Source organism: Lissotriton vulgaris, chromosome 9 (genome assembly GCF_964263255.1).
Source record: "Lissotriton vulgaris chromosome 9, aLisVul1.2, whole genome shotgun sequence".
NCBI classification, from domain to species: domain Eukaryota; kingdom Metazoa; phylum Chordata; class Amphibia; order Caudata; family Salamandridae; genus Lissotriton; species Lissotriton vulgaris.
This window is the reverse complement of record NC_141697.1, coordinates 1,204,919,393-1,204,942,361: the sequence shown is the minus strand read 5'-3', so window position 1 is coordinate 1,204,942,361 and position 22,969 is coordinate 1,204,919,393. Positions and strand designations below refer to the sequence as shown.

Below are 22,969 nucleotides of genomic sequence, written 5' to 3'. Positions count from 1 at the left end.
TGGTGGTCCAAGGCAGGGTTTACTCTCAACAGCAGTTCCGCTAGGTCGCACACTAGGGCTCATCACGTTTCATCTTCTCTCTGGCTTCAGATTCGTAGGTTTTATTGGTCACCAAACACCAGCAGCAAGAATCTTGTGCTAGAATGAATAGACTGCTGGTAAGGCTTCCCCGAATTAGCATTGATGCTGTGATCCTAACAGTGCTAGGCAAACCAATGATGGATCGAATGCTGAATAAGTCATGCATTCACCCCCAGTCAAGAGATCTTGGTTAAATCAATCGTTCTTTAGCCCACTCTGCCACCCCAGTTTAGACCTAGCCATATGCTAATCAGTCTTGACTCTGCTCCTCTTGGGAACAGTCCAGCCTGAACTGCCAAGCCAGGTCCTCCTTGGAACGGAAACGAGCATCCTGGGACCGGTTTCTGGGTATTACCCTTCATCAGCCAGGCTAACTTGAATCCAGTGGCACAGTGAGCAAGGGACCCGCGTCTGGTCATACCCATCCCACTTAGGGTGAAAAGTGGTATGCAAACAAATGATGGATGGAATGCTGAATAAATCATACATTCACCTCCAGTCAAGAGATCTGGGTTAAATCCATCGTTCTTCTGCTCACCATGCTACACAGTTGCGAGAGGCACAAGGGGCACAAGAATACATGGCAAAACATCGAGGCAGGCACCATTGAGGACAAGGAAGAGACAACTCGGAAGCGAAGTACCTGACATTCTGCTCTCACCTTTTCCTAACAGTTAAGGGACTGTCTGTGCCACAGGGAGGACTAAAGAAAGCTTCCCAGGATTTTTTTTTGACAATTCACACAATTTGAAAACCGTGTCCCTCGATGTGTTTAATCCCTGCTGCCTCATATATGCCACTTTGTCCGCCACGCCCACTTCCTGTGTGTCTGCCTATCAGAAAGAATGCACTGATTGAATCTGCTATTGATTGGATACTGAAGGAATTGCCTCTCTCTACCGGGCAAGCCATTTACGGCAGACCTCCAACATTGTATTGAATGCAGAAAGGAGTTCTCACTGGTTAACTCTTACAATAGAAGTTTTTGATGGCTACTTCTAACCATAGATTCCACCTCTAAGAATATTCCCCCAGGCACCAGACTTGATTCAGAGAATTCTGTAGCTGTGCTCTTGCGCTTTGCTTGGTGACATTGTGTAGCTTCATGTTCATACCAGCCCAGAAGTGGCAGAGCAGGGTCCCAGATCAACACACCACCCATACACACTAACACCAGTTCCTTTCTTTCTGCGCCTCCCAATGCGGATTCGGAGCTCTGCTCCTGACTTTGTTTTTTATCAACGACTCCTTCATTTTTTCCCCAGTGTGCTCGTGAACAATGTTCACACCGGAAAAAACAGATCCGCCTTTGGTGCCTGGCCTCCACACATGACTGCCCTATGACGATGGATCTGTGACTCTGGGTGTTTGAACAGTTTCAGACCTCCGTCCATCATTTTATTTTGTGATGTTGCTGTGCACTATTTAAAATCTCTATGGTGATTAGTGGTGTAAATCGCAAAAAACACAGTTGATGGACAGAATGTAGAACAATGTCATACATTCACCCCAGTACAAGGACCTGGGCCTAAATCCATCGTTTTTTTGCACTCCACACCACCCTGGGTTAGACACTGGCTATATGCAAATCAGCTCTGACCCTGTGCCTCATGGGAACAGTCCAGTCCGAACTACCAAGCCATGTCTTTCCCAGACCGGAATCAAGCATCCAAGGACCGGTTTCTGGCTATCAGCCTGGATAGCTTGACTCCAGTGGTGTGGAGAGCCTGGGACTCACGTCTGAGTATACCCAGCACACTTGGGGTGAAATTTGCAAAAAACACAGTTGATGGACAGAATGTAGAACAATGTCATACATTCACCCCAGTACAAGGATCTGGGCCTAAATCCATCTTTTTTTGCACTCCACACCACCCTGGGTTAGACACTGGCTATATGTAAATCAGCTCTGACCCTGTGCCTCATGGGAACAGTCCAGTCCGAACTACCAAGCGGTAAATCAGCATCACAGTCTTGTCATTACATTCCCCAAAAGCATCACTTCCACATTGCCCCTTTATCACCAGCCTCAGCCATACAGTAAGTAATTAATGTAGTGTCTGAGCCTTATGAAGCCCAACAGCTAGATACCTAATCCAGGCCACCAGCAACAATCTGCCCTAGTCTCACGCTCTGCGAGCCACAGATGGGCCACGGCCATCCTGGATCTGCGAGCAACCGAGGGGGGAGTTGTCCTTCCGGTGATTTCCAGATCATAGCACCCCGATAACCAACAGGAAGTCTGTCTGCGAGAGCAGTAATGTTTGATTGGACTTCGCCCTCCAGCCAGTACCCAGGACCCCAGAAGGAGGAGCCACACTTCAGCCTCAGCAGGTGCTTTCTTCAAGCACAAGCCTTCCTCCCCCCACCTCACCCCCATAGAAAGCAATCTGCATTGATGGATGGTTGATTTGCAAGACAGTTTTTTTTTCAACTCTGTTTATTGGCATTTTTTTTTAAACAATTCAACATTACAGTAGGTGCGCCATTGCAGATAGTACAGCTCTTCAGCCGTGTCCGGCTTACAGTACATAATCCATGCGGCATAGCCATGAGGCATTATAACATTATACACAGGTAGCAGGCGCGATAACCTTGGGCTTTGCAAGACAGTTTTTAACACAAATGTTGAAAGATCTGTACCTAAAATTAAGAGAGCCCACCAAGGGGGCTGTACCGTCTCTTACAACTTTGCTAGATTATGGAACACCCTTCCTATTCATCTCCGCTCAACGGCCCCCCCCACCTTTCTTTTCGGAAGTAACTGAAGACCAGGCTTTTCCAAAATATGGCGTAATTTCCATATTCCATCTGCTGGCTGTCACTAGCGCTGGGATGCTTCCGGGTAGCTACGTGCTTAACAAATACTAATTAATAATATTAATAATATCAAATGAGTGATCTGTGTCTCTCAGAAATTGATCCCAGTGATCCTTCTCAGATCCTTGCTACTGGTCTGCGTTATCCTTTGGCTTCTTATTAAACCATGAATATTAACCCCTAGGCTGAAGATGTTTAACAGTGCTATCCTTTCAGCCAGCATTTCCTGCTCATCATTTTGTTAATATTTTTTTCGCTTCCAGATTCTGTGGGAAATCACCAGGTTCTTCCTTCTGGCTATCGAACTCAGCGTAATCATACTTGGCCTCGCCTTTGGTAAGCGCTTGTATCTTTTGTTATGAAAAGTTAATATTAAAATTGAAAGAAAGAACATAGCACAAAAATAGGGGGCTGCTGAGCTGCCGTCATTGGCAGCCTGGTGTAAGGACATGGACATCACTATGATGACTGAGAGAACTGTGTACATAAACCGGAGATGCCCCCGGAAATGGACCAAAGAATGGGCAGCATGGAACACGTATAGGGGGGATATCTGCGAACCAATGCCGGACTCTGATGAAGGTAGTTCGGATGAAGAACTTGGTGAGGGATAAGGGAGTTGGGTTAGAAGGGCCGCTTTCGGCTCGTAGAATGACCAGCTGGTGGGTGGTGGAGCGCGATGAGGATTTGTGTCATAAGTTATCCCAGCTTACTGTAGCCTATGATTGTATGCATGCTGATTGTATTGCCGATGCTATTTACGCAAATAATAAAAACAGTTAAAAAAAAAAATGTGAAAGAAAGACGCACCTAGCTTCACATCTGTTGGTAAGGTCTACCAACTCTGTAAGTGCTGGAGAAAACAGTGATTGCTGCTCTGTGGTCTACTGGAGTCGTCTGGGATACACATATATGGTCTGTAAATGTATTATTTTGAAACTGCTGTGTGTATTGTGGAATGGGGTGCAGGGAGGGCATGGCGTGCTTGGGAGGGGTCACGTGACTATGAGGAAGTGGTGGAGGTAGAAAAGGAGTGTAGTGCTGGAGGGGAAATGCTTCCCATACGTTATGGGTATTAAGAAGTGATTTCAAGGGAAGTGGTAAATGACCGGTCTCGATTGATAGCGAGTGTCAGACTGTTCTGGACAATTGGGCGTAATGGGCCGAGTGACTGTAGGCTGAGGACAGACATGGGAGAACCATACAAAATGGACAGATGTGCAGGAGAAAAGAAACTGCAGAGGGAAGGCTTAATTTGAAAAATATTTAGCCGCAAACTACAAAATGAAGGTTTTTGAAGGCAATCATGATGAGTTTGTGGGTGGTGTTCAGGGGGTGCAGCAGCCAAACGGAGCGATTTAAAGAAGGGTGAACTATGCGAGGACGGGTCAGCGTAGTAAATGTTGGTGGTGACCTTGGGCCTTATGGATTGGAGAAATGGTAGCTGGCAGACTGGAAGGTATGGAGGAGGATGCTGCCATATTTAAGTTAGGTGTGTTAACAAAATGTAATTTAGTGAGGATGTTAACGTTGTGTAGCTGTACAATAGGCAATAGTTTTGTGAAGATAGATGCTGCATGAATGGCAAGTTCTTCTTTGCATTTTTATTTTTCTGCAGTAGTACACCGGATTCTTAGCACTAAAAAAGTGAGCACATGAAGGATTGTAAGTGTAGAAGTTTTTTGATTTAAAAGAAATCTAAATGTGAGAAACGAAGGTTTGAGGGATCAGAAGAAGTAATCAGATCTATTATTGACATATTAAACTGGTCATCCCAGAAGTAACTGTGGGGTGATTTGTGACTCCAGCTGAGGGACTAGGGAGAAGAGTACACCCTTGTTTCTGAACCTGGCAATAGTACCGCCTTAGAGGAAGAGACGAGGGGAACAAGGGTGGTACCGTACATTTTGCCAAAGTTGCATGTGGCGAAACAATTGTTGCCTGGCATTACTTCTGTATGACATTACTAATGCACATCCTAAGTGCACCATTTGTATTTCGTCATGCTTTACTCCCTCAGTTCTAATTCTTTGCTTTCACCTCTGAGGATTAGTATGCTGTTCACTTTTTTGTTTTTGCATAGATGGGTGACGGATTTCTGGGGGAGGGGGGGTTGTTTCGTTTCTCCCTATCACTTGCAAGCCAGTTTCTTTTTATGAGTAACTATGTACCTCTTGAGATAAATTCATAAAGAATTACAGGTCTTCATTACAAACCTTGAACAACCACATGATCTCAAATACAGAAGCATTTTTTCGTGCAGAATTATAATATGTTCACAATGCCACTTCCAGAATGTTGACAGAAATCAACAGAAATTAATTTTTACTCCGTAAGTTCAGTATCCACACACCCAATCAGTTTTGGGGTGTGTGCTTTCCCCATTCTCAACATGGAAACTCATTTACTCAGATCATTCTGAAATGCAGATATACACGTTTAGAGAAACGACTTGCAAATACTTACTGAAAATGCGAGACTTACCTTGTTCAAGTCAGCTGTTGTGACTTGTTTCCTGCTCATGTTTTTTACTTACACCTTTGCTCATGCCCCAGTGGGACCTAAATTTAGTTCTCACTTTCCACATGCGTTCGCCTTTGGAGATCTGACATAGCTGCCCTTTTAGACTTCTTACCATCAGTATAGTCTTACTTGTCGTTCTAACGTCTGCCAGGAAGGTAAGCGAAATGCCAGAGCTTAGTGTTCACCCCTTGTACACAACTTTTATCCTGGATAAGTTGGTCCATAGGACCTTTGCCTGCTTTTTGTTGACGTTGGTCACACTCTCATGTCGTGCAGAGCATCACACTGCCTACTTTCTTTGCCCCCTTCATCTTACCAAAGAAAAGGAGAGACTACAAAGCCTGGACCCAAAAAGAGCCTTGTCATTCTACATTGATCGTGCAAAAAAATGTCCTGGTGGACAGTCAACTCTTTGTGGGTTTTGCAAGAGCAAAGAAAGGAAAGGAAGTGCAAAAGAGAACCATCTCATGTTGTATTGTCCTCTATAAAGAAATCTGCTATGCGACGGCAAAGAAACGACCCCCGTGAGTGCTTGAGACCTCATTCCACCAGAGCTAAAGCTGTGACTACAGTGCTGGCCAGAGGAGTTCCCGTTCTGGGTATCTGTCAGGTGGCTACATGGGCATCACTGCACACATTTGCCAAACACTATTGTCTAGAGAAGTGGTTTAAACCTATGGTCCAGGGACCCCTGGGGTCCACGAAGCCTATTCATGAGGGTCAGTGACTGCCTAGAAAATTAAATAATATTTCAAATGTATTAAAGTGTATAGAAAAAAAAGCAAAATGTAGAATTGAAAATGTTAACACTTTCTGTAAACGTGAAGGAGTTTGAAACTGGAAGCTAAAAATTGTTAGTATCCTCAGATTGATTCATGGGAGCAGTGAAAGAGCATCAAATAGAATATTGTATGAGTGACCTTAATCGAATTTAGAATAGCTCCAACCTTCCCGTTAAAATGTAGATTAAAAAAAATGTACTTGTGAATTAAATTAAATATTTCATCATTTTATATTTGTTTGATGAATGCTTGTTTTTGTATGTTCTATGTATTGTTTTGAGATTCAGATTATCACAAATGCTTACATCGGTGACCCCACCTTTCAGTAACTACTCAGAGGGGGTCCGCTGATTCTAAATGATCAAGTGGGGGTCCACAGAAGTAGAAAGGTCAAGAAGTACTGGTCTAATCAGTCAAGTCCAGCGTGATAGGCATTTAAATGTTTGGTCCTCCAGGACGTTTTAGTGTAAAAAGTTCGCAGGCCCTCCTCCCAGGAGAAATTACATTAGTATGTATTCTCAGGTAAGGAAACTGCAGCTTCAAGTCTCAGATTGACAAGATATTTACCTTCTGTAATGCCTTATCTGCTAGAGACTCTATCTAGCCGTAGATTCCTTACCACCCCTCCCCGTTCTGTGAACTATTTTGTAACATTGCAGAGATCCTTGGGGACCTCACCAGGGGCTGCTCCTCTGTAGTGGCGCAGGAGCGTCGCCCCACTGCTCAGAGTCCGTCAGCAAAAAATAAAACGATAATAAAACAATATTATCATTTTATTTTGCACTGACTGGCTGAGCCCATGGAATCTAGGGCGGGCCGAGCCATGGCAGGGAGGAGGAGTTATGGACACTGTAAGTGCATGTCGGTGTGGCCAGCCGTCTTACGACGGTCAAACCGACTTGCGCACTTACATTTCTCTAACCCAGCCATGCACAGCAGAGTGGACAAATGTCGCAGGATCCCAGTGCCTGAGCGAGCGGCAGACCAGCCCGCTCAAGCACAATCATGGCACTTCTCTCATGCTTGGTATAGCATGAGAGCAGCATCTGGATTGCGGGTGGAGCTTGCGCTTTGTGCCCCAGTGTCTCCTAGGAGGAAAGGAGCACCGAGGCGGTCGGCAGCGTCAGCGACAGATTAGTTAAAAAAAAATGATTATCCCCAACATCCTCCACCCCATCCTACCACTTTAGATTTGTGACAGCCGCCACTGGACCTCAGTTTGGCACACTGTTCATTTCAACTCAGTTTGACTCCATTCTTGTTTTGTGGAAAAACAGTCATGAACTGAAGTCAGTGTGTTGGGGTGGCATCTATATGCACACTTCTGGCACTGCCTACGCCACTCATAGCCAAGGGACGCCACCTACCTAGCTTGTAGTTGGATTGCTCGAAACAATTCTGGATCCGGTCTGACACCTGAGGAACAGATTAAGGTAAAGAATCTGCACCTAGATAGTCTCTACCACATAAGACTTTACTGAAGGTAAGTAGCTTGTTCATCAGTTCTTTCCATCTACGACGTCCTCTTTAATCGTAGATGAGCGGTTTCAAATCATCTCTGATCTGAGCAATGACACTTTTTACTGTATCCTGCATGTAGGCACATTCTTCTCTGCCAGTTTGTCTCTTTTGTTAACATTATTTTGGTTCAAAGAGAAAAACTCAGGGATAGCTGGGTAATCTTTATGTATTGTAATCTTTTTGCAGTCATTTGGGCACCAAAGCCGCTGCCATCCTTATAATGAAAATTCTGTTTTCTCCACAAGGTCACCTGTCTAGTTTAGTGCCGCAAGACCTTTTTCTGTTTAGTCTCTGTGGCTTTCCAGCCCCTGTTTCAATGCTCATCAGAAGTCTCATCATTTTCTATCCCTTCAATTACCAAATTGACCCTGTGAACCCTGTTTGATTGTCTACACGTGACTGCATGCACCCACTCTCATTCATTCTCCCTCCAATCCTAATACCATACCTGTTTTAGGCACGTCTGCTTTCTTACCCTGCTTTCGACAGACTGCATGTGATTCAGTTTTCCTTTTCAGTTAATGCTCTGCCAAAACCAAGGCTGGCCAAAAAACGGGCGGTAGGGATCGGATCCTTCCTGTGACCTAGCAGGCCACTTCTACTCCTCTGCCACTTGTGAAGACCAATGAAATTCAGCAAAAATAAATTAAGATCTACACCACAGCTCGCTTCAGGAAATAAGAAAAATCCAGATAAAAAATACACCTGCAACGCTGCCCTCAAAGCCTGTTCTCTTCAGTTAATGTTGCCAACTCACCCCACACACAGCAAACCATGTGAAATGTTTATGGCTGTAAAATTGCTTGTTTTGATCTCAGAGTCAAAGAATGGCGTCAACAACAGCAACTTCACTTGTTTAGCTGGAAAAACAATTAAATGCAAACTGCCTCTTCCATGTTGGCAAATGCACACAATCGACCTTTGACGGCGGGATAGGCATAGCAGACTTGCGTCTTTACTATTAGCCATCGCAAATCCTGGTGTTGAATGATTGGCTGTGTGGGGATGGTAGGATACAGCCTTCTTTTTGACGTGGCCCTCATGGGATGGAGTACATTCCTGGGTCCCCACTCCCATAGGCACTCCCCAAAGTGACTCAAATGGCTTTGCTGGCCTGGCGTTCAGGTGGAGCGGCTGGAACCAAAAGATCACCCTGGAGACACCCCTGTGGCACAGCCGTTGGATGGAACACCGTGTCCAACTGACATATTTTTAAAAGTGGGGCCTCCTTGGGATAGCTAGGGTGAGGGACATCTGGCAGGGTCACCATATGAAGTCCTTTCAGGACCACCACACAGAGTTCCGGCTTCCCTGATTACTGGTTCATAAGTATTTGCATATTCGTTGTGCCCTACTGCAGGACATCGACCCCCTTTCTGAAGTACCAGAGTACAGTCCACTGGAAGCCTAATCCTCATTGCTCCTATGGGGAAGGGGGTGGTCTCCTGAATTAAGCCATTGTTTATTCACTCCCCTGACCTCTTCCTGGAGCAGAAAACCAAATGGGAGGGCTGGGTAGGACCCCTACACTTCAGCAACTAGAGGGATGCATGTATGGCACCCAGGTCCCTCGCTGTTTCAGTGAGACGTAGGCTCATACGGTTTAATTACCAGCATACTACCTACATTATGCCCCGCACTGAGGGGCGCAGACTTCTTCCATGCACCTGTCCACGGATTGAGACCTACTGGAGGAGGGTTTTTCCCCACCCTGTTGGTCATTTTGTGAAGAACTGTGGAACCCTCTTCTAGGGTGGCACAGCTGGGTATTTTGGAGGATTGGGGGTGGTGGGGCAGAGGGGTTACATTATTGTTGTGATGGGAATGGTGATTGCATGGAGGGCATTGCAAAAAAATGGAAACTACTCGCCCCTCGCACCCAGGAGGAATGGCAGACAGCTATGGACTAGTGCGCAAAACAGGTAGTCCTCGGGCTGGCCCTGGAGGTATTGGAAAATTTGGAGGAAGTGGTGGAATTATTATGGCTTGGAATGCTAATAATGTCACCTGAAAGGGAATGTTGTTTTTTGTGACTATATCCAACACTTCAGCACTGTGCATGTTCAGTTCTATAAAAAATAAAAATAATATTTTGATTATAAAAAAAAAAAAGTGCAAACTGCTACATGTTCAATGCCATAGATTAGGAGTTCCATTGATAGCACATCTCCCAATTCTTCAATAGTTCACTTCCATGATCCGGCACAAAGCCATCCATGGAGCCCCTGTAAGCAGTGTATGTTTAGGAAATGCAAAGTTAGCCTATTGGAGAACAGATGCAAGACCATCATGTTCTCAATCACATTTATTTTTAACAATGTACATCATATTTTATAGGCAAATAAAATAAAAAAGATATAATTTGTTTCTGTTTAGAGTGCCTTTTTTGCAGATGTGGTATTTGACGTAAACCACCTCCTCATTGAAATTATAGAGGATGCATGTGGTTGGGTTAGTGCAATCTGCAGTTAAGTGCAGGAATCTTTTATTTTTTTATCAATCTCTGAAAACGCATGCCTGGTGTGTTTATTTATATTTGCTTGTGCTAAACTAAATCCTTCCTACCACTTTGGCATGTATGTTTCCGTTTCTGCTGCAAAGGCCCTCGCAGGTGCTTTCATGCAGGCTAGTCGGCGACACAAGATACATTTTATAATTGATATTCTATTTTGTGTTGAGATCTTTTCATGGTTTTAACACTGCTTCTTATCTCTTTCTTGCAGGGCACCTTGAAAGCAAGTCTAGTGTAAAGCGTATCTTGGCCATCACCACAGTGTTATCCCTTGCATACTCCGTAACCCAGGTAAGTCTGCGCCTCCACTCCGCGGCATGTCCTCGCAGGACAGGACCAGCGATAGAACTGTGCAGATATCATTAAAGTGCCTTATCTTTCAAGCGTTGCAGGTATATGTTGGTGCTCAAGCATGCAGCCGCACAGGGCTTGGACTTTCAGTGCAACTGGATATACTGTGACTTAATTAAGACAGGACAGAACTGCCCCTCTCCGCCTCCCCTTAAACCCCTGAATGCTCCCTCCATGGCCATGTTTAGCATTCAATATATATGCCAAGGCTGTAAGAAAACAAAGAGGCTTCTGTGCATTTCAGCTAAATGTACCTGTGGTGAAACCATCGCTTTCACTGGAGATAATTATCACAGCTTTTTCTGACTGCCTGCTGACATTAAACTAATGATTATTTTAAGAAAAGTTGCAGTCTCTGCTTCAAAAATCTATCCGCGACGTACTACCACTAACCTTTTGGGATACAAATTTCCGTTGTTTGACTTGAGCTTGAAAATCTTAAAATGTATGCCAATAACCATCTAAATCTCCTGGAAAACACCCCCACCCAAACAGTTGATGCCGCAGCCTTTCTGTCATCCAAGACACCAAGCTCTACTGGCATCAGCGAAGGCCTCTGAAACCTGCTAAGCAGAGAGACTGCTCAACAGTGCTGTGTTTGCAGTATGTAGTGCACCTCACTGGCTTTAGCTGGGCCCAATTACTCCAGCCATCCACATGGCCAGCTTGCACTCTTAACCACATCGCTGCGGCGGCTATTCCGCCGCAGTGCTAAGTGGGCGGGGCGGCCGCGCGGCGGCCGCATGCTGGTGACAGAACCGCTCCGTCACCAGCTGCGGTTGGGCTGTGCTTGTGACGGAGCGGTTCAGTCATGGCCCCGGCCGCTCAATAGAACGCGCCGGGCAGGCGCGGCGGCAGGGCCATGACGGAACCGCTCCGTCATCAGCACAGCCCAACCGCAGCTGATGACGGAGCGGTTCCGTCATCAGCATCGAACCGGTTAAAGCCTGATGCCTAGTTTGTCTTTCATTCCCTCCCTGCAGAGCAGTCACTGTGTTTGACTGCAGGAACTTCCTGTTCTCTGGTTCCTCTGGTGACTGTTTTAGCAAAAAACACAGTTGATGGACAGAATGCAGAACAATGTCTTACATTCACCCCAGTACAAAGATCTGGGCCTAAATCCATCGTTTTTTTGCACTCCACACCACCCTAGGTCAGACAATGGCTAAATGCAAATCAGCCTTGATCCTGTGCCTCATGGGAACAGTTGTTTTAGCAGCATCATGACGTAGGAAAGTGTCACCTCGTTACCCATCTATTGATCTGTCTTGTAAGCCCGCTTTGATCTCTGGTGCTCCACAGTGTTGCCACTGTTTGACGTCTTGGAACAACCATACGTTTTCAGTCATTTTAACTGACGATGACACAACCCGACATTAAACAGAATATACCTGCATTACTGAGAAAAAGAGCACAGACCCCTTTAAATCAATGAGAAAGAAATCAGGTTAATTCTTCTGATGTTAGGAATACTGACCCACACCACCCCAAACACCACAATTAAAAGCAAAATAGGGAAGAATATATGGGAAGAGGAGGGCGAGGAGTAGACAAGGGGAGGAAGTCACAGAAAATTGCACTCTGTGATAATAACAAAAAATTATACTTAAGTTGTTTGTCCTCTTAAAGTGATATGTGGCTAAATATGGAGGTCCAATATCTGAACATCCCCTCCAGTAAATCTTCCCTCTACCCTTCCGCCTCCAAAGGGACCAACACCTTGAACATCAAGGTAAATGCTGATGTTTCTTTGACCAAGCTAGTCAAGTTGGCCCCAGTTGGTTTCTTTCAGTTGCAAATGTCTGGGCAATCTTCTCTTTATTAATGATTTTACTTGAGAAATCAACAGCCTTATTGTAACCACAATAAATGAACAGAAGTCTGAATCATTTAAATGTACCATTTACACTAGATTGCTCACACTTGATGCCCGTACCTCAATCCGCTCAATGTTGATTGATGACTAAGATTGTAACTTTATAGTTGTCAGTTTTTGTAGTCATACTACTACCTACATGTGTGTATCCCCATCCTTAAATGCATTATTTTTTTTTTTTTTTAATTTTTGAAAACCTTTATTGTGCACGAAGTACAGTACAAATACGGGCCCACAACCTTCCGGCCGGCCACGGACTCTCATGTAGCACCAAAGCAAGCAATACGGTGACATAGTAATACTGCTGCATATCGGCTAGTAATCAGGAATCAGACTGGAAATTGCCGTAAGACCATGGCACAGGAGTAATTAAGGTTAAGTTTTCAAGTTTTTTTTGCGCAACTAGGAAATTCAGGCCGTATTGTTCCGTATTCATAAAATGATAAAGTAGAGCAAGGACCATGCAGGTGGGACATAACAGGAGCTACGCTTCGCACAATCAACGTCTCAACAAGCAGTCCCCACCGGGCAGGATGGCCACACAATATTCACGGTACAGGGTAGCAATCCCAACTACCTACTCATATCTACTCCGCCACCCTTAACCCAATATGCCTGAACACGGGCCAAGAAAGAGAAAACATAAAAAAAGAGGAAAAAACAGGTCCCATAGAAACTAACAACAAATAAAATGTAACCCCCCACCCTACACACATGCAGAGGCTATGGCCTACCCCCCCCCTAGCAGAGTGTCTGTCGCCCCATAAACCCGAAATATAGCGAGAGAAGAAAGAGGTGGAAGAGAAAGGCGAGATAAAGCAAGAAAAATGCAGCAGAGGAGAAGAGAAAGGAGCAGGAAACGAAATATTTAAACTCTTGAATATAGGGAGAAAGAAAAGAACGAGCCGTTCTACCACTCCCAAGAAGAAGGAAGCGGGGAGGAGCCCTTACAATATCAGAACTCCCGGACTCCCAGCCATATGCAGACCCTACGTCATATTAGCGTTCCGGTCCGGATCCCCCCCGGCTAGTCAATACAGGGTCAGCAGCCTTCAATCGCAACTTCTGTCCCTTAGCCACCCGCCCACAAAACAACAGTCGCCCCATTAAGAGGAACCAAAAAGAAGGATAGTACACAATACTTGCGACTTGTAGTGAAGGGAGAGGCCCGCGCGCACAGCAGGAAGTACAGTATGAAATAGGTAGAAATCACACTGAATATAAAATCAATACATCAACAAGTGTTTCAGTCCGGGGTCACAACCAGGCAGACAGTCCGTGCCAATAATGGAAGAGTCATCAACCCTGCCCCGAACGTCGGAATCCCACCAGGCAGAGCCACAGCGAAGCGGTAAGACAATATGGCCGCAGAGAGAATGAGAGTGTCGCAGGAACACAAAATGGCCGTCGGGGGCCAACAGTAACTCCATCAACTGCAGTAGTGAGTTCCCCAGGAGCCTGCAGAGCGTTCGAGTTCTTCGAATACAAAGCCAGAGGGCACAACCCAGGGGCAGGTGATGAGGTCGATAACGTCTTAGACACGTCCCAGGGCACTTGCGATGAATATTTCCACAATGTTGCACTCTCCGGTGGAAGGAGAAACAAGGTATCCCGGATAGGGGCAGCAGGCGGGCAATCTCGGGCATCAGTAAATGCAGGAGCGGACACCTCTGTCCGGTTGGCAGGAGGAAGCGCTGTATCACCACGAAGCGCAAGCGGAGATGAGGGTAGGTTTGGCGAGGTCAGCACAGTGCTGTCCCGTCGCAGCGACGACGCCATGTCGTCCAGCTTCTCTCGCAGCACTTGGCAGCCTTGGCGCACATCAGCGCGGAGGTCATGCAGGGCAAGCAGGATGTTTTTGAGAGAAAATGCAGGCTGAAGCCCCCGGCTCTCATTTCCCAAGGGAGGCATTCTGGAAGCGGACCCCATCACAGGCGGGGCCACACAGGTCAGTGACAGGGACGGGCGTTCTCCCCCACGCTTCAGAGCCGCAAACAAAGCCATCATGTCGAAAGTCCGGGGAAATTCGCGGGATAATCGTGGCACAGGCGAGCGTCCATTGCGGGGCTAGAGCACTACAAAGTACAGCACCAGTGAGGCACACATCGAGGAGAGGCGCCCCGTACCATGGGGGGGTAGCGAGTCGTGGGGCCAGGCAAGCATGGGCTACCAAACATGGCCGTGCAACACTCTCCGATCGTGCCTGCCCCAGACAAAGGATCCGTGGTGATGTGGTGTCTCAGCGCAACGAGCGCTCGCTCCTGGCCTCCTTCAGCAATCTCCGCAAGCGTCGCAGCACAGACAGTGTATCATGAGGTCCCCTCCGGCGCTACGGTCGTCAGCGCCGATCGGGTCTCGCGGCCGCCATCAGGTCTCCGGGAAACGGCAATGGGCTATTGTGCAGGCGGGCGCCCGGGCAACATGCAGTACCGCGGCTATCTCCGGCCGCCGGGCAGGTCGAGAGACCAGGAGCGCATCGCTGGAATCAGCGCCGCGCCGCACTTCATCGAGTAGTGAATTGCAGCAGGATTAATGCCAGGATCACAGTGCGGCGGCAGCAGGCTGAGGGAGCCGGGAGCCTACAGGTCCGCTCCGATCGCCATCTTGGCTCCTCCCCCCTTAAATGCATTATTACCTGCATGCTGCTGTATGTGGTTATGACCATGTTCATGCCGATTCTAGATCCAAACACTCGCACATTGTTCTGTGTTCCTTTTCCTTGTGCCTGGAACATTTAGATAAAGTGTGTAGAAACGCTATGCTTATTCTTTAGTTGAAATTTCTCAATTGAGATTTGACGAATACATCTCATGTCCATCTGTCCAGAAAGTGTGCCATGGATAGTGATTGTTATACCATTTTTTTATTCATCCTATTAATGCAATTTGTTTTCTATTGATACATATTTTACATACTAACACATTAGGGAGAGCTGATCTGGATGGCAGATTATGTGTGGTTTGAGAAGCCTCTTCAGTTCCCACCACACATCCCCGTCCCCTTCCTCGTACCCTACCACCCTTTAGTGATACCCATGTTGCGCATTATTCTTATTACATTTTCAAGTGTTTGCTTGTGCAATAGATCCTTGTGTCTTCAGATTGAAACTACTCCATGTGTTCAGTTTCACAATATATTAAAATGTGTACTGCACATTGTTCTGCATTCTGTATGCTTTCAAGCGCACAGTAACAGAGTAAAACAAAAAGAAACATCCTTGTGGTGAAAGTAGAACCTGATAGTCTTAGAGCAGTGCACACAAAATCCAGGAAGGCCAGGCGAGCAGCCCTCTCACTGCTGTTCTCTGGCTTCCACGGCCAGAGGTTAAAAACAACAGTGATCTGTGTCTGAGGTAAAGCAAGGGAAAGGAGCCCCTGTAAAATACGTGGTGAGAGGGCAAGCTTGGGCATAGGGAGGACAACGATGGGTGGAAGGGGATGGCGTGTTTTTAAACTTTAATGAAAGGTAAAGGAAGGCATAAAAAAGAACAGACGCAGATAAAGAAAACCGTTTGAGGAGAACTTTTACATTTTTAACATTCGTTACTCCTGTATCCATGTAGGCATTTGCCATCTCCTAATTTTTACCAGTATACAGAAATGGAGGCTATAGAGGGCACTCAATTAATTGCAGAGATTTCAGGAACCACTACTCCTTACCAGAGACGCCCTGCCTGACTGTAGTGGTGCTATGTCAATGGGGTTCCTAAATGAGCCGTGGAGCAATCACGATTTATATCCTATGGTGTATCGTATCGTATTGTTTTTCATATGTGAAATCTGAGTATTGACAATTGATGTCAGACCATTGAGACTGCTTCTAAGCTTCTGCAGCGTGATGTATGGACTATGCAGGTTTAATGCTTTAAATTGACTAAAAGCCTGATTTAAATCTCGGCAGACTGGTTTCTCCGCTACAACGGTGATGGGTAACCCGTCCGCTGAAAAATAAATCCTATTATATCCAATGGGATTTATATTTTGACGGATGGGATATCCGTCACCGTTGTGATGGAGTAATCCATCGGCCAAGATCTAATTCGGGCCCAAAGATTGCAGTAGTGTGATGTACAAATGAACTCCTTTGACTCCTTACTACTTGTAAGTTGCATAAATCAAAACTCAGTTTGAGACACTTTCGAATATCTCTTTCCTGTGTTTTAGGGGACTTTGGAAATCCTCTATCCCGATGCCCACCTCTCCGCAGAAGATTTCAACATCTACGGCCATGGAGGGAGACACTTTTGGCTTGCAAGTTCCTGCTTCTTCTTCCTGGTAGGTACAGGGCTGGCCGTATTCTCAATCGTATGTCCTATCAAAGGATGTTGGGTGGAATGCCTAGGCAAGGCAGCTCTGCCCTTGAAACAAAAATGTAATTTTTGCAGACGAACTAGAATGTACTCGAGTCTTTGTTTGGGCACTTGGCAGCTGTCCCTCTGGCAAATGAGTCTAAAATTAACTATGTTGCTTTTGGTGGAACTTGAGACGTCTCAACTGCTTTCATCGTAGACAAGCTCTCACTGGTCCTTTACTCTCTTTCTGCTCCTCTGCAGGTATATTCTTTGGTCGTCATACTTCCTAAAACACCAGTGAAAGACCGGATTGCACTTCCCTGTAAGTTACTAGCTGTTGTGTGTTATGTGACTAGTCCGTTGATGCTGTCAATAAGGACACAATGAGTGGTCTGCATCATAGGTCTGCATCTTATGGCTCTCTCATCAGGACCCTGCTGGGCATGATGGGACAGTGCGCCCTCAAGATTCTTAAAGGGTCAGTGGCTGCTTTTCACAGTCTGCCATGGCTCTTACTAAAGGGCACTATTTCTGCTTTGTTTTTTCTTTACTTCACTTTTCTTTGACTGGTGTTTCAACCAATATATGTAGCAAAGTGGCAGAACAGAAAAAAGGCATGAATGTTGCCAATGTGTGCATGTTTTACAAACACAGCAAGGTGATGAAAGGAATGCTTCAATTAATTTCAGCCACTACTGGTCACTCTGAGCCCTATTCAAGATCATAGTTTTTCACCCAATGTGTCATTCGAGACATAGGCCCACCGTATGCAAATCAGTCTTGTTTCTATTCCAATAGGAGCAGGCCACATTGACCTAGTTGGGTCCAATCAGAAGTATCATTTGAGTGCTGTAGTATAGTAAGCACAGGACCCACGTCTGTGCATACCTGGTGCACTTACGGCATCTACTGCAAAAACAAGGTGATGGAAGGATTGCTTGAATTATCTTCAGACACTGGTGATCACTCTGGGCTGCATGCCAGACCATCATTTTGGCTGGGTCCAAACTTAGGTGGCATGGTGTGCAAAATAACAATGTACTGGGATGTGACCACGAGTAATTACCAGTGGCTGAGATTACTTCAAGAATTCGATCCATCACTTTTTTAGGTCGAGCCTAGAACTGCGCATGCGCTGTTCCTCAACTTATTGTAAAGGGGATCTCGAAAATGCTACCCTGGCGTTTGCAGGCTGACAACAAGCTTGAGTGCTCGTGAACGCGCCGCCATCTCTGCACGCGCTTGAGCCGAGGTGCCATATGGCATTCCTCATACTCATTAAGGGCATCGCCCGCTTGAACGCAATTGCGATCACTTTCGCGGCCGCACGTTTCTTTTTTTTTTCTCCTGGGTGAGGGCTTGTTTTATTTCCACACGCGCCACCAGCCTCTGTCACTTCTCCCCACTGCCGCAAAACCCTCAGCAGGCTGCAAACCCCTGCAAACAGAGCAGCCTGCCTAAACTGGCTTCCACCCGCTGTTTTCACTTTAAATTTCTGAGCTGGTACAAGGGCATGTACGTCCGCACTTCAGGCATACATATACCATTTCCTGTGCCTAAAGATTGTGGTGTGTGTGAAAAGCCACAAAACTTCTAGAGAGCGCTGCTATCTTGGACTTTCACTCTCCACTTTGGCTGTGTGCCATCAGGTGGCACTTGGCTACTGCACATCCCCACCCAGGGCTAAAGCTTTTCTCTTATTGCAATCAAAAACAAAGGTGCCTGAGCACTGGCCCCGGGGTGGCAGCTGCGAGGGCTTGTTTTCAAATGCATGTTTCCTGTTGTCATTTTGGCTGTCTCTGAATTCCCCCTTTCATTCTGACTGCACCTTCCTTTAATAGGTTCTTCCCTTTGCTTAACCCCATGTTCTCATTCCTCTCCCGCTGATTGCTATCTTCTCTCCATGTCCAGCTCGTGTTGTACTCTTTTTCTCTCCCTCTCTCTGGTTGCCATCCTCTGTTTATCCTTCTGTGAGCACCTCATTTATTTGAAGCTTTCTGTCTGATTTGCCCCTGTGTAAGAAATTACCCATGTGCCTGCGAAGCCACATGGATGCATATTCAGCGCGCGTTTATTGTGGCCCCCAGCAAGACAGTTTGCTCGCAATATTCATTCATTCTTCCATGAGTTGGGTTATTGCAGCTGTGTAGCCCTAGATTATATCAGACGATTGCATGATAATGAGTCTGTGGAGTTGCGCTTTTGCTTGGAGTACACTCCCCCACCCCACCCCTGACACACATACATGCAAGTATTCTCTTGCATCACCCCTGCCTAAGGAAGCCTACGTTTTGATTTAGTAGGTCTGACTAATAAGTAAAATGCAGGCATAAAAGGGGTCTTTGAAAGCGTGAAAAAAAGGCACGCTTTTCCCTTGACTTTTGTCGTAGAAGCGCACCCCCCAACTGTATTCCCCGCCAGTCTCTGCGTACATAAATCTAGCAAACAATTGCGGTTTTGCCGATACACGCAAATCTCAGTCTTTTCTACTCGTCAGTTTTCAGCTTCTGAACCGTTTGGCACAATCTCAGGTCTTCATCTATAATGTTTAATCACAAGTCCTTTGTGGGAACCACCAGGTTCCGAAAGCAGCAGCTCTGAGTGAAGAATGCAGCATGGGGAATGTCTTGGTTTCTGTGTCTGCAACTCCCTGCCGTTCTTACCCAGACCTGCATATTTTGATAAATTAAATGAGGGTTGATGTGGCGCTTTTCTATGTTCATTGCGTTTGAGTTGCATCCATCATTACTGCCGCATGCAGTTTAGGGTAGTAGCTGCCATCACAGTGCTCGGTTAGTATTACCGTTGTTAGTGTTGACACTGTCAGTGGCATACCAAGGATTCCATAGGCTCTAAAGGAAGCATGAAAAATGGACCACTTGAATAAACGAGTTGGCTAGTAAAACCTCCAATAATTGTGGTACAATGAGCCCCTTATTGTACTGGAATTCAATGCCACTGCACCTGGCCACTGTTCTGCACTAATCTAGACAATGGAAGGTGTACAGTATTATATTTCTGTTACCAGTGGCACATGAAGTAATAGTAGATTTAAAGCACCCAGGATAATGTGCAGCATGGCTAAATTCTTATAAGGTCCCAAAGGCGAGACCTATTGGTTAGGCCAATGCTTGTTGTATACTTCATTGTGACGCTCAAAGTGGGACAGGAATTCCCTGACATGGGTCCTGTGCACAAAGGGCCACTGGACCCAAGCCATCCCCGACTGATGAGCCCTCATAAAGGCGAAACCAGTCTGGGGTTACTTGTGTTCCCGTTCAGAGAGGACTTGCCTGGCAGCTTGGGCTGGACTGTTACCATTGGAGCAGGGTCAAGATTGATTTGCTGGTGCCGGATCTCTGGGGGAGGGCCACAACTCATATGCAGTCTGCATTGGGGAAGGCAGTGAACCTTACGTCCCGCCTGGGTTTGCTCAACATATGGGAAGATACAGACGTGACTGAAATTGAACAACAATTGGTGACGCTGGGATACACATTAGTGAAGAGGGAACTGGAAAGGGAGTGGGGTGTATATCACCCATGGTGGAATTGGAAATTTGAAGAACGAGGGACGGAGATGTAACTGTTTAATATGTCTGTTTCTCAACCTCTGTAACATGTACGGTGCTGAATGCAACTTGCGAATACTATATGTAATTGCTGTTTACCCGTCTGCCACGAACCTTTGTTATTAAAAACATTTTTTTTTTTTTAAAAGATTGATTTGCATATCTCTGTGTTCAAACTGAGGTGGCATGGTGTGCAAAATAACAATGGATTGGAATGCAGCCGGAGTAATTACCTGTGATTGAGATTGATGCAAGCTTTCCATCCACCACTTTTGCTGTATACTTTAGGTTTTTTATTTGAACATGTGTTCTGTTTATTGAATCAATTGAAAAACATTTTAGAATTCTGGAAACATTCTGTTTCGGGATCTGGCACTAACGGATAGCTATTATACCTTTTATGAATTCAGTTTTAAAAAGTTGACGTAGATAGCGATTATTGTCAATTTTTATAAACTTCATAAGTTATCAGAACTTATAAAAGTGTTGCCCTTGAATGTTAAATGATGCTTATCCGTTTAGGAACCAATCACAAAATGCCATAGAATTAATAAAGTCATTCCTAGCTTCTTTTTAGTTAACAAAGCAACTGTTTGTTTCTCTATAAACAATGGTAAATGTATCTATTTTAATAATGGTAAGGCGCGTAGCTGGTGTGGCGCAGCCAAAGCTGCCATTCCAAAGAAATAAAGGAAGACTGGTCTTTCAGATCAGCCTTGCTCCGAACTTACCAATATTGACGACATAGAAACTAAAAGATACGTCAAAATGTTTCTAAACGAGGACTAGTCCCGAGGTATTGCGCCAAAATGACGCGTTTGGATGCACCCACTATGACAGATTGGACTTGAGAAATGGGCAGGCGTTTGGCCCTCCTAATCCCCATTCATCAGACCGCCGACTGTCGCCAAATCATGGCGCAGACTGGGGGGCCGGGGGGAGATAAGAGCAAGGCAGTTGCATTCTGTAACAGTTAATGAGAACTTGCAAAAAGTATGACTCAACAACAGCTTTACTTCCTGTAATATAGGTGCTTGACAGGCATTTGCTCTTGGATGTGGCTTTGGAGCACCTGCATTGTGTCTGTGCTGAGATAGTGCCCTGTTGTGCCAATGGCCATCTGTTTCACCATATCATTGTATTGTGGGCAGATTGGCAATATTGTTTATGAGAAAAGAAAGTGGAGAAAAGTACAGTGCTTGCAGTGGAGAGACATGTTTCTGGGGAGAATCACAAAAGTCTACAAAGACCTGTACATCAGTGCTCACACATTCTGAGCATTTTCTCCATTATTTGATTCCCACTCCTTCATTAAGGGTAGAATGTAAACCCATTGAAAGCACATCGGTCAGGGTTCTGGACCTGCTGACATTTACACCCCGTGTCCAGACACCCATGTGGCTGTTGGAATCGAGTGCAGAAGAAAGCATCGGACACCTGGACAGTACCCTTATGTGCATGGAGGGCTGAGTTTGCAGCACCTGCACTGCCAGCCCAGCCTTTGCCCAATGAGTAGGTTCTCTCTCTGAATATAGAACCTGTTTCTTGAGGATCGCCAGACGCAGATCTGCAATGAACAGCCCGCTCACTGCAGATGAGCCACTGTCTGTATGCAAAGTATGCTCAATATATTTTTTATTCTTAGTACATTTTTCATTGTAAATCTTATTGGGTGTTTTAAAATGTTTAGAATATATAATGTGCCCTGTATATTTTTTATATCCGATTACACGTTTATTTATTTTCATAGTTATCTTAATTCACATTTTATGACACTCACTAAGAGGGTGTACATAAAAAACACTGACAAAAGCATTCTGGCACAAGTGTATTGTATAAATATCATATTAGCCATTCTCTGCCCTGATTCCCCCTGAATACCTGTTTCAAACCTGAACTATTTGTGTAAGACCACATAAGAGTGTTATCCACTGTATGGCCAACTAGTAATTATTATATGCAAAAGGCTATTTCAGTCATTCTCTGCCAAGGCTCTCGGTTTGTTATCTCGTCTGCATGTGTTATGCACCCTGCTCACAGTCAGTGTTCAAAGCTGCCATGTCTGATTGTAAGATCTGCGCTTTCTTTCACAGCGAGGAAAAGCTTCTACGTGTATGCTGCCATTCTTTCGCTGCTGAACCTGATTCAAGGCCTGGGCAGCGCGCTGCTGTGTGCGGATATCATCCAGGGATTATGGTAAGTATCCCCGCATAATCCGCACTTCTCTCCCCGCTGAAAGCACCCTTCAAGTGTTCTCAGGAAAATGATTGAGCTGCGAGGAAGGCAGTAGATTTAGATTCTGCACTGGAGGAAGGATTTGAAATAACATGAAATAAGTACATATAGATCTGGAACTATCCAATTTGTCTGAAAGCAGACACTAGAGAGACTCCTCAGACTGCTTAGTTTCAGCAGGAGCTCTTAAGATTAACATATGCCTGGGAAATAGCAACACAGTAATGCTTGGTTGTTAAGCACTGCCAGGGAAAATACTAACTGATGGTGTGAAAATAGTAATTAGAGGTGCACAAAACCTCAATTACATCACTCCTGTTCTTGGAGAGCTCTTTGTGAGCTTAAGGTTTGATGCATCAGCCGAAAACACCCATTTTAGGTCTGCCTTGACGCATAATTCGTCTGT

General features: G+C 45.5%; 1 protein-coding gene across 2 annotated transcripts in view; it reads left to right on the top strand.

Moving 5' to 3' along the window:
- The window catches only part of TPRA1 (transmembrane protein adipocyte associated 1), a 102,155-nt gene that overhangs the window by 66,790 nt on the left and 12,396 nt on the right, over positions 1-22,969 (top strand). For both annotated transcript variants that reach the window (XM_086939279.1, XM_086939280.1), the window contains exons 5-9: positions 3,165-3,237; positions 10,451-10,530; positions 16,630-16,740; positions 17,019-17,079; positions 22,422-22,524. In XM_086939279.1, coding sequence (XP_086795405.1) covers positions 3,165-3,237; positions 10,451-10,530; positions 16,630-16,740; positions 17,019-17,079; positions 22,422-22,524 — 428 coding nt within the window. The remainder of the gene's footprint in view (positions 1-3,164; positions 3,238-10,450; positions 10,531-16,629; positions 16,741-17,018; positions 17,080-22,421; positions 22,525-22,969) is intronic.